This window comes from Mytilus californianus, unplaced genomic scaffold, assembly GCF_021869535.1.
Source record: "Mytilus californianus isolate M0D057914Y unplaced genomic scaffold, xbMytCali1.0.p SCAF_7, whole genome shotgun sequence".
In the NCBI taxonomy this organism is placed as follows: domain Eukaryota; kingdom Metazoa; phylum Mollusca; class Bivalvia; order Mytilida; family Mytilidae; genus Mytilus; species Mytilus californianus.
In genome coordinates this window covers 3,253,106-3,277,052 of record NW_026262723.1, presented here as the reverse complement: position 1 = coordinate 3,277,052, position 23,947 = coordinate 3,253,106, and the positions used below count along the sequence as shown (strand labels likewise).

Below are 23,947 nucleotides of genomic sequence, written 5' to 3'. Positions count from 1 at the left end.
GAGAGCTAGTCCAGGTATTCATACAAATTTTGTAAAACTACTGAAAACAAGATATTCTTCAAAACAAAGTTTTTTCTGTTATATGTTTAGATCGGTTTAAAAAAGAGAGGCGAAAGATACCAGAGGGACATTCAAACTCATAAGTCGAAAATAAACTGACAACGCCATGGCTAAAAAAGAAAAAGACCAACAGACAAACAATAGTACACAAAAAAACAACATAGAAAACTAAAGACTGAGCAACACGAACCCCACCAAAAACTGGGAGTGATCTCAGGTGCTCCGGAAGGGTAAGCAGATCCTGCTCCACATGTGGCAGCCGTCGTGTTGCTCATGTTAGTACAAACCCGGTAATAAGTCTAATTCGGTAGGTCAAACTCTGGAAAAAGGGGGACGGGATTGTAGTTACGACATTAGGAACACATCCGCTATCATCTGTGAAACGGATATTCCATAACGGTCAACCAACTCGTGATGGCGTCCGTAAAACTTGCGAAGGGATGATTTCAACTTCACCACTTGGAACTCTTAGTTTAATAGCTTCCTTGTGATCAGCAACCCTCTATCAAGGAAATCATGATAGGAAAAACAAGCCCTGGAATATCGTATCAACTGGGAGATATAATTATACTCTGTATGCAGGCGCTGCTGGAATGTTGCTACATAGAAATGAAAAATTCACAATAAGAAAGCTGAAATCATCTCTTTTGTCGTAAAGTTTTGTTTTCAACCGACCCTCATTGTCAATTCCTAGATGTAAGTCAATATATGAGGCAGACTTAACTGTATCTATTGTATCCTTTATCTCAAGTTCGATGGGATAGATGCGTTCAACATAGTCACCAAATTTTGAATTATTTAGTGAGAGAACATCATCTATATAGCGGAAAGTAAAGTTAAAGGATACTGCTAATTTCTTTTCTTTCTTCCTAAGAAGTTCCTGTGTGATGTCAGCCTCATATGAATAAAGGAACAAGTCGGCAAGTAGAGGGGCACATTTTGTTCCCATGGGAATGCCGATTGTTTGTTGAAAAACACGTCCTCCAAACACAACAAATATGGTGTCAATCAAGAAATCAAGCATTTAAGAAACTCCCGGAAATTCTTAAAATTTGAGATGTTTTATTCGACCTAAATAATTGTCAGTATATAAAAGGTCATAATGAAGCTGGTGTGTTACTCTCAAGAACAAGATACGAAACCTTCTCATAAGTTGTATGACACAGCATTACACTTCACATGAAAATTGGACTTTCAATTACTCTATACTACCTCTATCATGAGTACAGACAGCTTCAATAATGAGTATAAGAATAATTGAAGTCATCCAGGAAACAAACATGAAGATATGAAAGATAAAATAAATGCATCCGGATAATAGAGCAAACTGAGGGCTGAAATTTATATAACGATTTGCTTTAGACATCCGGTTTGCAGAAACCGGGAATCGCAATAGGATTAGGACTTTGTATATTAAACACGAAGAAAATAAATTATTTACACTTCCAAGGAAGAAATAAAATGGTCAAGCCTTAAAATGTATATTAAAATCGTAGCTGTATACACTTTTCAATTTACAACTAAAATCCAACAGTGCTTTTGATTGACTTTTGCAAGATTCTACACACAATAACATATTTTCAAAAAATATCATCATGACCATATTCTACTCACAGTCAATTATTTCAAATCAAAGGCAAAAAAATCAGCAACAATTTTCGATGACCAGTCAACGTTCTCGGGTTCACGTATTGTTTTTTTTTTAAAGAAAGCAACTTCTTTTACCCTCGCAAGTTTATTCCCATCAGGACCATTCGGAAAGTTTCTTATTTCATAAGCATTTTATAACATCAAGAGAAATAAAATTGAAGAAGGTGATCTGAATACAATTTAACTGACTTTTACCTTTATTTATGAAACGTGCAAGTGATACGTTTAGTTCAACAGGATACATATAATGTTTTGGATGAATTTGGATGAATGTTTGCGACAAGTGTCGAGTAATGAGATTTTGCATGTTTTAGGTTTTTTTTTGAAAATTACTCTAAACTTCCATAAGCAGTGATAAGATAATATAATATATGTTCAAAATAAAAAGCTGAATATTATTTCAATGAAACAGTTATGGTAAAACATGTAATGTTCGTAAATTTATTTTCTTCAGTGTACGACTTTTCTAACATGGTCTATTAATAGTCCCGGTTAACAAGCGGTATCCATTACAAGGATATCAAAGATGAACGAACTCTTCAGCATTTTCTTCAAATCAGTACATGAGTTATGTATAAAACCAATACAAAAACCACATGACTTCCAATATTTCTATGACTCAAATTCGACATATCATTTTCTGTCAATGCTGAACTTAAATCGCATTTTATATTACTGCATTTCACAGGGTTGTTACACAAACTCTCATTACAACAGTATCTACACATAGCAGCCCATCTTTCTCTATATCCGGATGGTGATCTTTGCCAAGTGCTACATCCCTGTTCACAGCCATCATAGTGTCCGTTATCTCTTTCACATCCTACATATGCTTTTGGTATGGACGAAGGGACCACTTTCCCTAGTGTGATTCGACAACGTTGTCCTATTGGACATGTAACCCGAGTTAAGTTCGGTTCTTTAATATATTGACTATTTTCGAATCTGTAGAAACCCTCGTCTCTATGGAAACATTCTAGTTGTTTGTTTGATGTCGTATACAACGATAGCCAGTCTGACATTGTCCAAGTACCAATACTAGAACTTGACGTTAAACTGTAAAAGAGTTTTACGGTATGTCGTTCATAGAATTCGTTTGACAGAAAACAGGTAGAATCACATGTTGTTTTTTTATTGTTACATCCGGTTGAGGAACCACTCCAGCAGGTATCAGTTTCTAGACGAAGTTGCGCAGAAGCACAAATATGTGATCCATTGTATGCAAATGTAATTTTTTGTGTATTTGAACGAGATACAGCAAAACTGACAGCATATGAGGAAATATTTCCTCCAAACGTAACCCCTGGTACGATGCTGGGAGCTTTACTGTATGGAACGCCATTTGTTACACTGCTGTACAGATGTTCGATATTAAGTATTACAAAAGGTAGCGAAGTTTCCGTTGTTTCATCAACTGTAGCATTGCATTGAATCTGTGACACATCTGATGTGGCCGAATATGCAGCAAACGAAGTTACCAGGACAAGCTTACAGAGAATTTGATTCATCGTATTTGACTTTTTGTAAGCTGTTTGTTTACTTCTTCTGAAATTAGAAAAAGATGTTTTATACATGAATAGAACGATTGTGGCGAAATCAGACTGACACGGAATCATTTTCTAACTTTAAAAAAGATAACTCATGGTTATTTACAGTATGTACAGTATGTCAAATTCAATAAATACCACATTAGAATAAACTGCTAAATAATCCGTCTTATCCTTTCTTAATCAACTGATAATACTTCTTTGCTACTGATGCATCTTTTTCTACAATTATATTTATTCCCAAAAAAAAAACCACAAAAAAACACTTAGCTTTTATACCAAAATCAAAAGAACATTCTAAATCTAGAATCATCTATAGATAAATAGAAAATATATAATAATAAACAATATATTTTTATTACAAGGTAAATTCCGGAATTTGATAACACTTTCTGAATCATAAATTCACTTAATTTTCATTATCTATCTAGAATATTCTAGAACAATTCATTCACTATAACTCAAAATAACAATGCAAATTACATAAACAATGGCAAATAAAGATTCTAGTTGCTTACTTACTACTATTCGCAGCAACGATTGAAAGACTTTATCAACATTTACATTTGATATCATACTGATAGTTACTTGTACTCAATAGTACTTGAAAAGAGGAAACTTATATACGTAAATACAGGAAATTGTCGTCAACACTTAAACTACGTATTATATAAAATTTTGATAAATGTAATTCACGATTATTTAAACCTGTCCTGTGATCAATCCATTATTGAAATATAAAGAAGTTTTAAAATCACATTTGATTAAAGGGGTAATTTGTCATAAACTGTAACTTCTCATGTCTCTTAATTTAAATGTTTTTTTTTCTATATAAAATTGAAGAAAGTGGTTTGTTTTTCTGTTTCAAAGCTGTGAAATGACCCTCCTTGATGACGATTAATCACCAGTAACTAGATATCTAAGGACTGGTGTTTGTGATGTAATAATAACATCATAAAATTATAAATTATAGTACGTAGTTTACTTGTAAGGCAGTTTTACTGCGGGGATTTATAACGTATATAAAATTGAGAATGGAAATGGGGAATGTGTCAAAGAGACAACAACCCGACCATAGAACAGACAACAGCAGAAGGTCACCAACAGGTCTTCAATGCAACGAGAAATTCATACATGTATTTCCGGATTTTGTTTTTGTACCATTGAATTAAGTGTGTATATATATAATAGTTAATTCACTGTAAATGGTGAAGAAATGCGTTTGATCAGAATCAATTTTGCAAGATGCAAAAAAGGGAGAAGCGGGTTATGAAATAAAATTTAATTTATCAACCAGGGGCCGGTAACAAGACGCTCTCTTAGCACTTAAGACTGTCTTAGTGACTAAGAGTGTAACCAGAAGCAATCTTATATCAATTTTTGAATGATTGGCAGCCCTTAAGACTTTCGAATTTTTAACGGATGTGAGGGAATTCTTTGCACCCCCTTATCATGAACTTATCAAATCGGGTAACTCGAAAACAACTTATTTTTTTGTCCTCTAGTAAGAACTTTTTGTATCAACTTAAGCATTTACGAGCGTAACACGATTCTTACTTAACACTTTTTAGTGTAAGTGTGGTTCTACCCACCCCTAAACTACTCTATGAATGAACATGGCGTACGAGCTGGTGGATTGTTATGGAATATCTGTTTCATAGATGACAACAAATATGTTCAAATTATCGTAACTACAAAACTGTACAATTCCGTACGCTTTTGCCTGAATGTGGCCTACCAAATTGTTTTTTAAAAAAAAAAATTTCATTTAGAAAATATTTTTTTACCCCCATTATAATACATGTACCAAGCCCCATTTTTTTCAGATATCCCCCGAAAGAGACAATTTTAGACACTAAAATATTAAAGAATTGTTGTTTTTAATGTATATTTCTAACAACTGTTTTATACATGTATTTGATCCTCAATTTTCCCCCAAAACTATAAAATACTGTCTTAAATATACTTACTCTCAAATTTTCAACAAAAAATAAAACACTGTCTTATATATACTGTCCAAAGTCAGGAGGCGAGCCTGTAATTCAGTGGTTGTCGTTAGTTGCTGTATATCATATTTGATTTTCGTTTATTGTTTTTGTGTATAAATCAGGCCGTTAGTTTTCTTTACATATTTTTTCGGGGCCTAATAATGCTTACGATGCGGTATGGGTTTTGCTCATTATTAAACGTCGCACGGAGGCCTATAGTTGTTAAATTTTATGTCATGTAGTCTCTGTTAGAGAGTTGTAACATTGGTAATAATACCACATGATCTTTTTATTTTTCAATGATCCTCAAATTTCCCGCCCAAAATATAAATCATCGTCGTTCGGGGTTACGAAAACGAATGAGATCCTTCCGAAAATAATAAAGGCTTTATTCATAGATAGATCTTAACCCTTGCAATTGGCTATGTACTAGTTCAGTTCATAGTTCAGTGGAAAATCTAGTGACAAAATATAACCTCCCTTTTAAACACTGAAAACTAGATCTTCTCAATGTTTGTCCCATTTTAGCAAGGACGTTATCAATTTTAAATTCACAGGAAAACGTTCTGGTAAATATTAAAAATTGAAATAAGTTGAATTAAAAACAAAACTTCCATTCAGTGTTATCATTTACCTCCTTAAATAGAAAACGACGAGTACAGAAGACTAAAGGAGCTTGGTGTAACGTTGGTTTAAAATGTTGCTATGCGAATAAATTCCTGGAGCACCAACTTCAATTTATTTTTTTACTGGCTGTATACCTCTGGAACATGCTTATTTTCCGTATACATATGCAGCTAGATCAAATAAAGTCAGGAAAAAAATTCCAAAGGAATCGATTGATATGCAGCAAAGATTGGCACTTTTGAAATTAAGCTACTAAGCAAATTCAAACAGACCTTATCTCGATGTAAACATTGAATGTGAATAGATCGAGAAGACCGCAAATAAAAAAAAGACAAAAATCGAGACGACCTTTTCTTAAAATTGTATAAAAGATAGTAAAAAGAAGCCTACTTTATAAGAATATTTATCTTTAATTTTTGAACATGCACAGACAGACTTTTATATTGTTATATTCATGAAAAGACAATATTTCTCTATGGAATGTACATGTGAAAAGAGCAGACCGGTGTGCTCGATAACTTAGGTGTGAACAAATAAGTATACTTACGGAGATTGTAACACGCTAAGGACTTTGTGGAACACTCCGAAAATTGGTGACCTGAAAGATCACATCACCAGGCCTTTTAATTTAAAAAGATAAAAAAAATGTAATACAATTATTCCGTGTCGGACTATTGGGGTGTCGGACTATTGGGGCGTCGGACCAATGTGGTATCGGACTACTATGATTGTGTTAAGTGTTTTTAATGACAAACAATGACACACTTTAAACATTCTGATTTTTTTTGCTATAGGAACTTCTGAACATGAATTCATGCTGGTAAATATCTTTGTTTATAGCTAATATGTTAGTAAATTCGATTTTGTATTATATAGTTAATAATTTGACACCGAATGATGCTAGCGTATGTCAAAATTTAAAAGTTGTTTACTCGTTTACTCTGTACCAACCATAAAAAATTTTTTTTTACTGTCTGTGACATCACATAATTATGTCGTTATATTATACAATTGCCATTATTTTTTCCGAAACAAAAGCTTCTTTTGAATATAATTTAATATTACTGACAATTCAGTGTCATGATTTGGTTCAGTAGTGTCATGGTTTAGTTCATGTTCGACATAGTTCAGTTCTGTGATTCTTATCGTGTATGAAGGAAAAGTAATAGCGATTATTTTTTTATTTTAAATTAATTTAAATTTATTTTAATTTAAATTTACGATTGATGTAAACATACATATACAACAATTGAATTACTGTAAAAAAAAAACTTATTTTCGCGGATACTTTTTTTTCACATTTAAAAATAAGGAGTTGCACTTTGATTGCCAATGAGACAACTCTCCACATGAGGCCAAATGACAGAAATTAACATCTACAGGCGCGTAGCTACGTTTACGTCAAAACGCCCGGGCGTACACATAAATTTTAGAGAAAAAATATTTAATCTAAATAAAATAAAAGATCTGGTTAAAAGCCTTTTAATTCTTTCCTCTATGACTTGTAATTGAAGAAAAAAGTGACGAAATTTACTTTTAATCAAATGGTATCATATTATTTATACATTTGTTCATTTTCTGTCAAAGTGTGAATATCGAGCCTGTGACCTTTATGTCGCAAAAGCGACACATACCGATCTTAGATTCCGTCGGCGTCGTCAACACTTAGGTTTGGTGTGTGCATGGTTAAAGTTTGTTCAAGCATTTAATAACTTTGTCAAACCTTCATGGAATGTAATGAAATTTGGACAGAAGCTTTCTAATGACCAAAAGATAGTATCCAGAGCATAATAAAAATATATTTTTTCCGTATTTGACTGATAAAAGGACTTTTTTTTTGCAGTTAATAAGTAGATACAGTAAGATAGTCTTAGGTTAAAGTTTGTTAAACATCAATTACTTTGTCAAACCTTCATCGAATTTTATGACAATTTGGCAGAAGCTTTTTTATGATTAAGAGATAATGTCTGAAGCAAAATTTGAAAGTACATTTTTTTCTTCATTTTTCTGTATTTAACTGACAGACGGATTATTTTATATTTATTTTTTTGCAATTAACAGACTGGATTAAATTTTTGTGACATGTTAAATCTTTATACCTTCATAGATTGTTATGACACTTTGATATCAGCTAATTCAATTTCATAAAAAGCATCGGAATAAAAAGTTTTGTTTTTTTCTTAAATTCCGCTTTTACACTGACAGCAGCAATCCCAGGCGAGACACATGCCTTACACATTTTTATGTTACACCTGACCATCTATAAACATTAATCAGTTCCTGTGTCCATAAACAAAATTTGTGCATAAAAATGGGAGAAAATAAGATGAAGTTAAAATAATTAATATATGACAACATTGAAATGGAAACTCTTTGCTTTTTGGGATTTTTGTCGATTGCTTGTGTTTAATCCCACATCTCCCTTTAAACATATTATAAAGTGACTGGTTTGGACATTTTTCTCTGAAATCTATGACCATTAGATTCCAAATGAACACAATAACTGATAAATTAACAAATTAGACTCTAAAGTATGTTACATGTACTATTGATGAGTTTTTATGACAAATTTATTTAAAATAATATTTCTTTCTCAATAACGAGTGAGCTTCCTGGTGCTTCACACCCAACGAACCTCTTACCAGGAAGTCCTCTGACCTAAACCTGCTGGTGGCACTCACGCCCCTCGCCAAGGTTCGGGCGTACACTTAAAAATGGCCAAGCTACGCCACTGATCTATAGGTCCCCGTACGGCCTTCAACAATGAGCAAAGCCCATACCGCATAGTCAGCTATAAAAGGCCCCGAAATGACAAATGTAAAATAATTCAAACGAGAAAACTAACGGCAAAATTTATGTACAAAATAATGAACGAAAAACGAGTATGTTACACAGCAACAAACGACAACCACTGAATTACAGGCTCCTGACTTGGGACAGGCACATGCAGAATGTGGCGGGGTTAAACTAGTTTGTTGGTGCCAAACCCTCCCCCTATTTAACCTATTCTACCCTATTTCGCGGTAATATATTGTTGCCATTTTTTTCTCGCCTGTGACGGCGGCGTCGTCGTTGGTGTCAACAATTCTAAATTCTGCTTAAGTCGTCTTGAAAGAAACTACTTGTGATAGACAATGATATTTTCTATAAAATTGCATTACTATCACTGAGTATCAGTAAAATCTCAGTGTGTCGACCATTTCGAGGCCCTGTCCCCCTAAGTCATGGTCCAGCTTTGAATTAATTAGCAATGTTTCTGTCCATAAAATTGTCTTTTTCTGAATTTTCTGGCACATGCGAGACTTATCTTTGTGTCAACAGTTTATCAAATGTTGTTATTTTGTTCATATGCGAACAGATCCAAGTTTCACATATTTACGTTGATTTCATACTGGCGAAAAATAAATCGCTCTATAGAAAACAGTAAATTTAAGATATAAACGTTATATAGAAAACGCACTGATAAAGAAATCCCGAGGATAATATATCAATGAGTTTCAATGGTAATTTTCTTTGAAAATTGCTTCATTTGGTATCTTTTTTTAAAAGGACCTAAGAAATTACATAGTATTATATAATAAGTAGAATCTGATGAAGTATGATTGCCAATGAGAAAACTATCCACCCGAGAACAAATGACGTAGATGTTAGCAACTATAGGTCATCGCACGGCCTTCAACAATGAGCAAAACCCATTCCACATAGCAAGTTATAAAAGGCTCTGGCAAAATTAAATGTATAACAATTCAAATGAGAAAACCAGATGTCAGATTTAAATGCAAAACAACAAACGAAAAACAAACATGATATAAAGTTACAAATGACAGCCACTCACTGGGCATTACAGGCTATCTTTATATAACGTGTATCTTGGAATTTAAATTATTTTTTCAATCATATAAAAGATGCTATATTCTTTTTCTCTTAAATTTCCCACGTTGTATTTTGCAGACTATGTAAGCAAAAAATCTTGTTACTTCAAAACGCACGAGGGATATTTATTTGGAAATTACTAAATCAAAGAAAGAAAACGTTGATGGACAGGACGGAAAGTTAGTAAGTGTGCTTATTCTTAAACGATGTAAACTATGACTTACGAGAACTTTAAGATAGGTTTCTTGTTACTGGCCCCTAAATATTATGATTAATACAATCTTTTTTACAATACAGAGGTTTCGAACTTCAAATTACTATACATCATGCATGACATCGTTTTAAATAGAAAAACAATGACTTTTTGTTTTGTTTTAGGAGCCAGTACTAGAAACAGACTTCTGAAATTAACAGCCCGATAATTAGTGTAACATAATAACAGTCTAGCATTGTCTTCCGTGGAACCCAGATAGGTAAACATGTATCCTGACAAAATGTCATGACACCCAAGCTGTATTATAAGATGTGAGAAAAGGGTTTTTTTTTTTTTTACATTATGGTGTAATAGAATTTATCTTTGAAAAGAAATAATTGGTAGTTTCAGATAAAAAACAAAAAAAATCAGATGCTATATTAAATATAAAAAAACAAGAGTTAATATACTTACCATCATTGATTATGTTTAAACAAATTATAACCTAATTTAAGATGTATTGCTTTGCAGTTATGAACACTTATTGGCCTATATCATGTCGATTCTTATATATTAGAATTGCACAAGGTCATGTTTTTTCTCAGGCAGTTTATAACATCTTTACACTAATTCCATTGCATATCTACTAGTTGATATTTAAGTCTGGTAACACATGAGTTATTTGTAGGTTGACGTTAGACTTCAACTATAGTGTTTAGCAAGGATTTGCATCGTTTAATTATACAAATCCTTGTGTGACGGCTAGTCTCTTAGATAAGTTCTTTTTTTGTATTTTTTTTTTTCATTTTGTAAGTTGCTTATGTGCTTCGCGTCATTCAGATGTTACACCACTGTCCCTGGTCAGGGGGAAGGTTATGCGATCAGCGGAAAATTGGTTTATCCTTGCACATTCTTTGTGTGTCTCTTTCAAGTTAGGAATCTATAAATTAGTGGTTATACTGCATGCAATATTTGGTTTTGGCTTATTGTTTAGGCATAAATCAATTATTTGGTTTTGTATTTGAATCGTCTCGATTGATGGATCCATGTGTGTCTATAGCAATCTCCGAGTTGTCTCCAATATCTCGCTTCATATCGATAAAACACTTCACTAGCCATTGTATGTAGGACGGTTCGAGATGTCTTCAGGCCGAATGGTTAACTTTTCCTTGTGTCTGATTTTTGTTTCAATTTCAAGTTTGTAAAGAGATCCAGTAAGACGGAACTAGTTGAAATTTTTAAATTTTACTTAAAATTCCGGAATACTAGCCTCAAAATTTTAGGGAATATGATATTTTTACCCAACTATTCCATGCGCATGAGCAAATAGTTCCTATTCGATTTTACAATAATCGAGGTTAAATGAATTTATTATGATGATAATTGTTAAAGGATTTTACATTGGTGGTATTTAGAAGGTGTTATAGCTGGTTGCAAGAAATTTCCTTGACAAGCAATGAAACTAGCATCGTAATAGTTAAATCAAGCGCTGCTTGCGCTTAGATAAAAAAAACTATATATCTTAACATCTAATTGATTAAAATCTAATACCAAAGTAAATGAAATAAGTAATTTGTATTCATAAAAAAAATATAATATAAACCTTTGTTTGTTACTCTGGACCCCGACAAGACAAACCATTCTGACACCAAGTCTATAAAGTAGTCTTTGCTATGACATTGTACTCCAAAATGACGCATACCAAACGAAGGAGAAGGACATCCCAAATTTATAAGCCTTTGTGTGACATGATTGGAGATCGAATCCACTTGAAGATACCCGTCGATCACAGGAACTCCTAGCAGTCGACGAGAGCAAGTTGCCGAGAGACCATCGAGACATTTGTAAAAATAAAGATCATATAAAAGAAATGATAAAGGTCATGGACGGGCAAACGTTAATAACATTACTATTTGATCAAACACCAGAAGCGCATTTTGAGTGTTTATGTCGATCAGTGATGCTCGAGGTCAAAACTTGTAACTTGGAACTGATAAATGTTTTTGATACGAGAACGTTCAAATTTTAAAGGTGTTTCGTGAAAGGGTCCTTTCGTTATGCAATTGAAAATAATTTTGCATGTGTTCAGCTTTTGTTTGTATACTTTTCTAGCGAATAAAAAATCTGTAGGCAATGACTTAATTTTTTTTCTACGCTGATAATGTGCCTTAATACAACAGGCAATTCAAATACTCTGTTGGAAACACGAATTCTTACGCAATATACAGTATGCTATTAGTTTGTATTGATGGTTTAAAATCTAACTATTTTTTTCCACAAATGCCACAGGGGATTCAGGTTTTACTTTTTTCGCTAGTTTCTAGGAACCCAACCCCGTGAGGTTTTTTATGAATATGATACTGCCCGTTTGGTGTGGAAATGTCAACGGTGTTTTAAAAACGCTGGATAAATATCGTTATTTATCTCTCATAAAAACATTATTTTTGAGGATACTTGTTAAAAATAAAGGGGTATATGGAAGTCATACATGTAGTCATGTTTTTCTCTGTTGAATTATATGTTGAACTATTTTCATTCGTTTTTCTTGTTTTATTTATTGTGATCTTATTTCTTATTATACTGATTATTTTTCCTATCGATGAATATGATCATGGTTTGATGTTAACGAATTATATTGTCAATACATGTATTTTCTTACCTAGATAATTTTACAAATGTTCTATTCAATTATAATATATTTTCTTAAATAGAATAAATAATGAACTCTTGAACCTTTAGTGTACTTCAAATCTAGACAACGCGGCATGTGTATGTATTTGTATGTGCTGATACAAAATTATATACCAGTATATAAGCTATATAGTGCTGTCATTTCCAGAAATAGATTAAGAGATGCAATATTTTTAGGATTCACATACATCGTTGTCTCAATTATAGTATCTCAGTCTTTACGAGATAATACAATTCCAGTCCTCAGTGTTCAAGATATATGATCATATATTTCGAATTGTATTGATCCATTTTTTACTTGAAATTGTTTTCATCGCAATTTCTGAATGCTGCAGTTTGTTGCCAACAACACTGCATCAAACTTTGCCAAAATGTTCGGAATATTGCACTTATACATGTTTATACTTCTACTTGCAAAACTAATGTAACAATCCGGTGGAATATCATATACAACTACATAATAAAATTGAGAATGGAAATGGGGAATATGTCAAAGAGACAACAACCCGGTAAAAGAGCAGATAACAGCCGAAGGCCACCAATGGGTCTTCAACGCAGCGAGAAAATTCCGCACCCGCAGGTGGTCCCCAGCTGGCCCTTAAATAAAAATGTGTACTAGTTCAGTGAAAATGGACGTCATACTAAACTCCAAAACATATAAATTAACTAAGATAAAAAAAACATTCAAGACTAACAAAGGCCAGTGGCTCCTGACTTGGGACAGGCGCAAAAATGCGGCAGGGTTAAACATGTTTTGTGAGATCTCAACCCTCCCCCTATATATACCTCTAGCCAATGTAGAATAAAGACACACACAGCGATACGCACAGTAAAACTCAGTTTAAAAGAAGTCCGAGTCCGATGTCAGAATAGGTAACAAAAGAAACTAAGCAAAATGACAATGATACATAAATTAAGGACTACTAGCAGTTACTGACATGCCAGCTTCAGACCTCAATTAAACTGATTGAAAGATTATGTTTTCATCAAATGAAAACTTTGAATCTGTATGCAAAAAACCAAATTCTTATGTATCAATATAACATCACAAAATTATAAAAATGACTTTTGAAAAAAGTCTAGAATGACTAACATTTAATATAGTTTCCGATAAATTTGATGGTTGTTTTGACAGTTGTAGTTAATGACATTCAATGTCCATCATAAATAGAGTGTGCTTCACGCTGTGGACAGTTCAAGATTTGTATGGGTTATAATTTCAACAGTGCTTTAAACAGGTTTGAGTTAGAAAATTTTTATTCAGACGATGCCCACTGAAACGGAATTGTCCTTAAACTGATACAAATATTATCGAACTGATATTAGAAAATAAGCAATTAATCAATCAATCAATTATTGATACAGCAACATTAACACAATATGTCAGGGAGTTAACATATAATTTGCAACAACATAAATGTGTCTTCACATGTAGCTCTAAACCATCCTAGTTTAAAACATATTTTAAATTAATTCAACATACTAATCATATATCTGACAACATAAATAAATATAAATTGCTCATTGTTGAGGGCCGAGAGGTGTCCTATAGCTTTTCTTATCATCGCCCTTTGAGGTTCTGGTGGAGTGTTGTATCTTTGGCAGTTATATTAAGTCCTTATGTTTATCTAAATAATCATATCATTACACTATGATTTAAGGAAACCACTTGCATAATTATGTGATAGTGTTAAATAGGCCTAGAGAACTTTGCCTTCATGAAGCTCGTTCTGCTTTTATCAGTAGACATACATATTGTACAAAAACAAATTAAAATCAGTACGGATAAAATATACCACTCTATAAAAATTGCACAAAACACATCAGTATGGGGAATTATGCGATTTGTTAATGTTTTTGGAGATGGCATTATTTATTGAATTTTCGAGGATGTAGAACAACATGGGTCGTACAAATAGTGCCCCTAGCCATTCCGATGAATGTACTACAAATCACAATATCATTCAGCATAACAACCAATTTGTCCATTTCAGGTGTGAGATACTGTCATTTGGATCAGAAGTTGTGACTGACATACCACATCACATCGAGGCTGAATGGATATTTTATAGTAAATGCTACAACGGGAACACTGCATGTCTTGGCTGTTACTTTTAGACGTAAAAAAAGTATTTGATAAGTCATGTAATTTGCAATTATTTAATTTTGAAAGCAAAAACTAAGAAAAAGTAGTTTGTAATTTTATTTTCAGCTCAGCTTCACTTGTATAACATACTAAAGTTTACTAATTAAGACGGCAAATATTTATTTTTTTATACATGGCAGGTACAATCAGGACCAAACGTTTGGAAATCAAAGATAATCTTATTAGGTAAACCAAATCCGTCTTATTTGACCGAATGATTTGCATCATCAGATTAAGCACTATGCTATAGTTCTATAAACGAGAAATTCAATGTTCTATCATTCATCAATTTTATTAATACAAAGCAATTGCAACTTAGTGGAAGATACCTTCAGAGAATGATAGTTAAACGAAATGGTAATAAATATTGATGCAAACAACACGTGTATATCTAATAACCTTCAGTTATATATGCTCGATTAAACCTGTAAGTGCCCTGTATCGTCCGCAATATAAACTACATGTATTAATATAGCATTCCAATAATTTAAGAGAGCGACTTTCTACTTTATGTTTAACTTCTTCTATTTTATAAAATATTTGCCACCAGCCGCTAGGCATAACTAAAATCCATTGGACCATAGGTATAAGGGGAATTCATTGTCTCCTTGCGCATGTGTAATATATATATATATATATATATATATACATGGACATGATAGGCGTATAAATTTTTAGCGCAAAATTTAGATTGTAAAGCGACTGCTTTATGTATTTAAACTTTTTTAGCCTGTACTTCGTACTGTGGACATCATTTTTCTTTAGAGATGTTTAAAGAACAAACATTTGGATACTTTTGTAATTTGATAGATCAATCAATTTTTTTAAGTGCAATGGCTATACAAACATGGTCGTATTTATATTAATGTACCATCTATGTCATAGCCGTAGTACTGTAGACAAGATTTTCTCTCTCTTCATATTTACCAACAGAATTATTTCCCTAGTAAGATCCTTCTCTAGAGTTTTGCTGGCATTGACAAAAGGACACATGTTTCCTAAAATAGTTTTTTTCTGGTCAGCCACGGAACTTTGTAATGAAGATCTTCACTTTTTTCAAATACAAAAAGTTAACTTGAGATTATTTTTCAAGTCTGACTTGTTGAATTTGCTGTCATACCCATGACCTTTGTCCGTGATGATACTATGGCAAATTCTGAATATAAAATAAATTTCTCAGTGTACATTTTGTAATAGTGTAGATATTTCTTCCTCACTTTCTGTTAGCACTGAAAAGGCTTCTGTCCTTTTACCAAAAAAATTAACTTGTTTAAGGATGTAACAAAAAGATTCCCGAATAGTTGCTTTAAAATTGGCCAATCATATCCATGTTCCTTTGGCATGTTTGTTAGTGGAATTCTTCTGGCATGTGTTTGTTGTTTTTCTTTGCAAATATACAGTCTGAAATAGTTTGATTCATAATTGGGAAAGAAATATCGTGACTTATATTTAAGTTGGCCAAATAGTCGGTGTAAAATGTCATTCTGAAGTCATATATGTCAATTTAGACAAAGGTCATCTTTATGACATCGAAGTAACATTATAACTGCCATTCGTGTTCATATTAATAATCCAGATTTAGTCATCCTTTTATTCTAATGGACTCAAAATTGGTGGTGTCATACCTTCCAAATTAAGATATTAAAAGAAATATCGGATTTAGATTATATGTCGGTTTTTTGTGATTAATTGCAAAAATCTCAAAATGTGATTACAGAGAAAATTTGTTTTTAGTATTTGAACGTTATGACACTCCGATAACTGATTAAATTGAGTTATTTTCATATTAGAATGAGGAATAATAACAATTTTGAGGTATTCATTATTGAGAATAACTACTATGAAAGGAAATGTGAAGTATATGAACGAACACTTTCTTTGCAAAGCACTATAAAGAATGCATTGACTTGGAAGTCTGTTTATCTCTTTGATATTGTATGGTTGGTATTTTTAGTTAGAGGCATTTTCACTGAGACATTCGAATTAATTTGTATAGACTTATTGTAACTGTTCATTATATACTATTATAGTATTCTAATTATTGTTATCTTTGACATGTTATAATAAAATGAACAGTAAATCTAAAAAAAGCAATGCATTTTTATCTTTTTTTAATTATTATATATGTAACTTCATTAACCTGTACGGTAACTATTATTTATAACTGTTATTTTCATTTATGAAAACAATTATCTCTGATTTCCAATATGTATATCTAAAATAGTTTATGCTATTTCTCAAATAGTAAGTATCTGTATAAGAAATAAGTCAAAAGTCTTCTTTAATAATTATTTCACAGAGTTATATGGTGGATTACGGAATGATCTATACGAACATGTTCTCCTTCTTTAAATCATTGATCTTCAAACTATTTAATCGTACGTTTATATTATATAGGTGAGTATCTTGATCGCGTCTATCCCATTTTACTTGACAAAGAATACAACAGAAACCCTCTTGATCTGCAAAATATTGCAACTTACATATAGAAATCCTCAGTCAGGGTAGGTTAATTAAACTTTACGACAAACACGGCATTCAAGAAGTATGTCGTTTTATATCTTCCAGTTGATACGAAACTCCAGAGCTGGCGTTTCATATCATGATTCGTTGAAAACGTGTTGCTACTGACAGGGAAGCTATTGAATCAAGGGTTCGTAATGATAAATTTGAAGACATGTAATTTGGTTGATCAATTACCGCCTTAATTTTCTCGTTTATTTTATCATCCAGCATGACTTACATGTGATGTATGTACATCATGAGACGCGTATTCTGTCAACACACCTGGTCGATCTCCTGTTTCAATTTAGGCGATTTTCCTCGTTATTATTTGTACATTGATTTATTTATTCTTAATGGGTTTATGAGATTTGAACATCGGAAAACTATTGTTGCCACTAACTTATAACGAAATGTTTGCATGTGATAAGCAACACGGCAGATGCCAATGGTGGAATAGAAACTATTTAACCTTCCACAGCACCTCAGGTCAAGCTAAGTTTTTTACGGGTTGGTGTTGCTTTTACTTTAGTTTCATGGGGGTTAAACAAAATTTATTTAGAAATATTTAATTTTTCAATATCTGTCCTTTTTATTTAGGTTCATGTTATGATCTTGGCAATTTATTATCTTGCGGAACTGAGTTTTATTTCAATCTTTCATAATTAGTCAGGTTTAAGGCTTCGATAATTTTACATATACGGATGGTTAATATATTTGGCAATGTCTTAGGGTTAGAAAAGTCGCCTATCACAAGCCGCTGCTATTAGATGATAAATCTTTTTCATTATTACTAAATCTTTAGATTTCTATGTTGTGTTTAGTAGACTGTTGTTTGTTTTTTAATCGTTGTTCATTTTTTGTCATGGCATTGTAAGTTTGTTTTCGACTTATGATTTTTGAATTGGTAACGTTCGACTCTCTTTTTTTACTATTTGCCAACAGATTCTAAGGAGGTAACACGATTCTTTTCGTATTCTTGTTGTTGAATCGAAAAATTTCTTCGAAGATTTTTTTACTGTTGCTTGTTTAATTCGCATTTTTCTTTTGGTCGTATCGTTTTTTTAATGAAGGACTTGATTGTACTTTTTTTTATCTTTTTACTTTTATATACAACTCTGTGGTCAAAGAGTGGAAAACAAGTTAGCCGAATGATGGTTGTAATAATTTGTTACAAATAATGACAACATCACATTATAAATTGCTTGTGTCCGAGGTGCTTTACTGGATTTACCTTTAGGAACGCTCGAAACCCAATGCTTGAAAGCCCAGGATGTATGAGATGTGTCAATTTAATAACAATGCCATTAATACACGTAGCAGAGTAACAAAGAATGAAAGGAAGTTACTTCAATTAAAAAAAAACATTAAATGTCGAATCAAGAAAAATGACAAAGGATAACACATATGTTTTTTTATTTAACGCAGTCTTCTCTAAATGTAAATTAGACTTACATAACGCTATGAAGATAATGTTCTGTCGCAGAAAAAAATCTAGATTGTATCAATATGGTGATCGACCTCATTTAACTTTACAAATATGAAACACAAATAGAAATAGATTCGCTTCATACCTTGATCAACAAGTAAACATTGACAAGATCTGTTTCATATCATGACCAACACTTAAAACATTGACAGTAAAAGTAGCTTAGACGGAACTTTACGACAAGAAAGCTGATATCAGTTTCTCTATAGCACAAATTAGTTAGTTTCAAGAGATTTAAAAAACCAGTTAATGTCATAAATGGTTTCTAAAAGTTTTCAACATTTTTGCTTGAAGAGTAATACGTGTTTTATACAACCATAAATTTCTCCTATAAGTCTTTGTTGAATTGGAACTTTTCCAAAAAAATGTGCAGAATAGATCTTTATTTCAAAGAAATACTTGGCATGAATAAAGTTTCATCCTGTGTACTACTACAGACAAAATGTCACATTACATTTCATTGTATATAGGATAATAACCATCACTGGAAGTTAAGCTATCAAGTGTTCACCCCTTTTCACCCTGTGTATAAGCTTTAGTAACCATGTAACTTCAAGTTTGCAAAATATTTTATAGAAACATCAAATACAAACAAGAATGAAACTTTGAAGCACACAAGCAATATGTTTATGACTCATAATTATTTTTCTGCAGTAAAATGCAGGGTTAACTTCCAGCAAATGTCAAACTGAAGGAAACATTTTTTTCGACCCTTTTTAGTATCAAACCGGATGTGACGTACTATGATTTGTTGGTATTACACCTTAAAAAAGAAGTCAAAACAAAAATTTTGCCTCATTGGTAATCCTACAGAGTAGGGAATACTTACCCATACTGACCTTCATTTACACCACCACATAAATAACATTTCCGTGGAATTTGTTGTATCATGCATGTAAGGAGAAATGTTCCAAATGGTCAATATAAATCTTCCAAAACACCTAAATTGGGTAACCTTTCAATATCCAGGATTTTCGGATTTTCGGTACTCGAATTTTAACCTTTGCTTAATGTTTAATAATCATGACCAAAATTATAGAATATTATAGCAATGTCACAGACAGTTGTCCAGATTACCGCGATGACGGACCTGCCTTAATGAACGTCGAAGCATTCAATGTATGTATTATTGGCACGTGTGTAAACAAAAATATAAGTTAAAGGCCGGGAATTACTTATTATTTTGGATACTGATAAATAAGCCAAAAACAAACTGCCCAGTTTAATCAGTTTTCTAATTTCGCCGTCAAGGAATCTATTACATAATTCATAAATATGGTTATATTGAGTTCAATTTGATTTCAGTACATAATTTGTTACATGTATTTGAAGTACTTATTTTTTCTTCTTCAATTAGTTTAATTATCGAAATTGTTAGGCTACCAACCTGAATTATTTGTAACTTTTATACATTATTTCCTACCAAGTTTTCAGTGATGTATCTTAGTATACCTTAATGAGTGTATTGTTTGTGTACTGAAATTGCCAAACTGTTTATAACATTTTTTTTTGTTAGAAGAGGGTGGTAAAGGGTTATTTTTGTGCAACGTGTTTTGCCATTTTTATTTCAGATGCAGCAGTGATAAAGGTTCGTTATTCACCGTGTTTCGTGAAATCGGTAAAAAGATCAAAGTGCAAGAAATTTTAAGTTGTTCGTTCATCGTGAAATGGCAATTTTATTTCGCGTTCTTCCGTGCAGATACCACCCCCCCCCCCCCCCCCCCCCCCTTAGAATTATTTGCTAGAACGCTTTTTAACATGTTCACAAGAATACGTTCTGGCGAATACATTAAGATAAAATTCAAAAGATAATAATGGTGATAACAGAATTAAATTGATTGTTCTCTTTTGCTTGAGCAAATGTTCACGTTATTAAATACGGATGGTTATTATGTATACAACGGCATAGTTTATTCTTTCAATATAAAATTTAAAGGAAAAAAACTAATATAACATTCAATAAAAAACAGAGAAGAGGGTGATAAAGCAGATTGTTACACCCAGAAAACATTGTCATATTTTCCCATATTAAGCATGTTATATCTATTGAAGATATATTTATTTAATGAACATTTATAAGCAGATCGTACAGTCTTTTCAGTTTTTAAAACATCAATGATATAATTCAAACCATCATTGAACTCCAGGAAACTTTTACTGTAGCTTGTTCATAGCTATTCATGTTAAATTTTAAAATCATGATTAATGTAATTGTATTTAGTTCCTTTTTTTGTACTCAACATGAACATAAGCATGTAGGTATAGTACAATATGTATGTGATTAGATTAATGATTTATAAATGCCAATACACATGTCAAACCTCTGGATATTGCACAAACCAATGAAATAATTTCTTGAATATCCTGTGAAATTATGTTTTCATATGCATTATGTTTAATTCACTGATGGACATGTTATATAGACTTAAATATAAAACTAAGAGGATGTGATATGATTGCCAATGAGACAACTCTCCACAAGACACCAAGTGACACAAAAATAAACAACTACTTGGCACAGTACGGACTTCAACAATGAGCAAAACCCATACCCATATATATCAGTTATAAAAGGCCTCGAAATGACAAATGTAAAACTAACGGCCTGAGTTATGTAAAAAATAATGAAAAACAAATATAATATACAGCATAAAACGACAACCACTGAATTACATGCTACTGACATGGGACAGGCACATACAGAATGTGGCGGGGTTAAATTAATTTGAGGGCGCTTACCGTTTGTTGGAATCTTACATTACTCTTTATAAAGACAGTTTCAGTGTCAGGCAAAACAAGGGGTTATGAGTAACCTTAACATTTTTATATATTTCGGAGAAATCTAATATTCAAAAAAAGGAAGAGAGTACAGTAACTGCCATCAACCATTGAAAAACATGTATGCTAAAATGCTAAGAATGTTTGCATGGAAGCACAAGGAAGTACAACATTGTTTTTATTTTTCTGACAAATTTGATAAATTGATAAGCTGATTTTTTTTCATTCTGTACCGAAATAACTTTAAAAATCCTATATTATCATTATAATTAACAAATTTGTGTCAGAAATGCACAATCAAAATGAAAGATTTCGGCTTCTTCATGTTATTAAAATCAAGAAGAATCTGGATGATTGTCAAAACTGAAATTTCTTTTAAGAAAATTAATAAAAAAAACCACGCTATTTACAGTTTATTATAACTGAAGTGTTGTGTTTCAAAGAACAAGTGAACGTATTGTTGGTCTTGAGTGATAAACATAAATATATTTCCCAATTTTTGATTTTTTTTCATTGCAGAACTTTAACGTATTATTGAATGGTTGCTTTAGAAATAACCTTGAAAGTAAATCTAAATGTTTAGCATTTTTCGAATTTTGATGATTTGCTTTAACATAGTTAAAATCCCTATAGCATTTATTAATTAACTTAATTTCCATAACGTTTTAAACTTTCTTATTTCAATTTTCAGAGGTTTCTCTTTCTACGTATGTAGGCAAAATGATGCTTCGAAGGTTTCCAGGGCAACAAAGGGTTAAAAAAAATTTCAATCTCTCAAATTGATTTTATATATACTACGATGTAGTTCAAACAACAAAAGTTCCAGAAAAAACTTAAATACAAATAAACAGGTAAGCACTCGCAACAGTTTGTGGTTGATTTTTTTTTTTTTTTTTTAGTTTTGTTTGATTTCATTTTATACATAAAACATAAAAATCTGTCTTCCTTCTGTCAGCTTCCTTGGTTTCACTTTTTCAGCTGGCATTTATTTTAATCACTTGATATGCTCACAACACGCGTAACTCATATCCGACAAAGTTTAAATTAAAGGTTGTATGTATACCTATTCAAATGATATTGAATTATTGACTTGAATCATCGATGTTTTTGAGATTTTTTTTCAAAAAGACTTTTACCAAACCTTTTCTATATGACGCCTTATCGCCGTTTCTCGTCGGGTCTTAAAGAAGTAATAGCACACGACTGGTGCCAAAAGTGGAAAAGAATACGTCATCGTTTTTTTTTCTCATTTTTTTTTTTTTTTTTTGGTGATGCCATTTTTTCCTGAAGGTTTAAGTGGTCCCTTTTGGAACTTTTTCTTTGTTATAAAACTCTGCGGTCAAATAAACTATAAAAACAAGTTAGCAACATAAAAGTGTAATGAATTGTTTTAAATTATGTCCTTATAATCTAGTAACCCATGATTTATAATGAATTAAAACAAAAGAATTAACGCAAGCTATTATACTTTAGATATATTGTATTGTCAAAATAAGAAAAACACGACAATGGATAAGACAGTAAAGATAATGTTCAATTCCTGAAAAGAATTAAGTTGTGTGGCTTTGTATATCGCATCGATTTCATTAGATTTCATATACAAGGTATCACAAATAAAAATAGTGTTCTTTCTACCTTTATCAACACGTAAAGAGCAACAAGAAAATTCGCTTTGAAACGACACTTTACAATAAAGCTCATATCAGTTTTTTTAAAGCACAAACTAATTAGTTTCAAGAGATATAAAGCCTATTAATGATAATGGTGGGCGAAGGTTCACTGAGTCACTTAGCGATCGTGGACTAGTACAACAAGTTGATGGACCCACACATATCCGTGGACACACGCTCGATGTTATCATAAGTAGAGAAAACAGTTCAATCTTGTTGGGTGAACCGTCAATCGAAGACACGCAAATATACAACGATAAAAGCAATGCGTCCTTAGATCATTTTGCTGTTCATAGCCGAATCAATCTTAGCAAACCAGCAAGACTGAAAAAATCATTGACAATCCGAAAGATAAACAATATCGACGTTGAAAGTTTTAAGGCTGACATCGACACGAATTGTTTCATTCACAACAATGATCCTGACATTGAGAATTTGGTTAAATCGCATAATTCCGATCTCAAGGCAGTTTTAGACAAACATGCACCGGTTCAAACAAAAATCATAACGATGCGACCGAACACGGAATGGTATGGCGACAAAATCCGCAAAGCAAAGGTCGAGCGTCGGAAAGCTGAGAGAACTATGCGTAAAACAAAGCTCGAGGTTCACAAGTTGATATACAAAGAATTATGTGTCACATCAAATAAAATACTGATACAAAGTAAAACTGATTACTTTTCAAACAAAATTTCGGATATTGGAAATGATCACAAAAAACTTTTCAAATTAA

The 23,947-nt window shown here is 32.2% G+C and overlaps 1 protein-coding gene across 3 annotated transcripts; it reads right to left on the bottom strand.

Annotated features, from left to right (window-relative positions):
* Positions 1–1,884: 1,884 nt before the first annotated feature.
* LOC127708563 (uncharacterized) lies at positions 1,885–3,885 on the bottom strand. 3 transcript variants are annotated; one of them, XM_052213472.1, is made up of 2 exons: positions 3,780–3,885; positions 1,885–3,255 (listed from the first exon to the last, which is right to left on the bottom strand). In XM_052213472.1, the coding sequence occupies exon 2, from the start codon at positions 3,216–3,218 to the stop codon at positions 2,262–2,264; it is 957 nt and encodes a 318-aa protein (XP_052069432.1). In that variant the 5' UTR covers positions 3,219–3,255; positions 3,780–3,885; the 3' UTR covers positions 1,885–2,261. The 3 variants fall into 3 exon arrangements, with proteins under 3 accessions (XP_052069432.1, XP_052069434.1, XP_052069433.1); XM_052213474.1 differs by having other exon boundaries at positions 3,776–3,872; XM_052213473.1 differs by lacking the exon at positions 3,780–3,885 and adding an exon at positions 3,396–3,490.
* Positions 3,886–23,947: the final 20,062 nt, after the last annotated feature.

Bases quoted from the DNA above. Each gene is read 5' to 3' on its own strand.
- LOC127708563 (XM_052213472.1), bottom strand. From the start codon at position 3,218: ATGAATCAAATTCTCTGTAAGCTTGTCCTGGTAACTTCGTTTGCTGCA.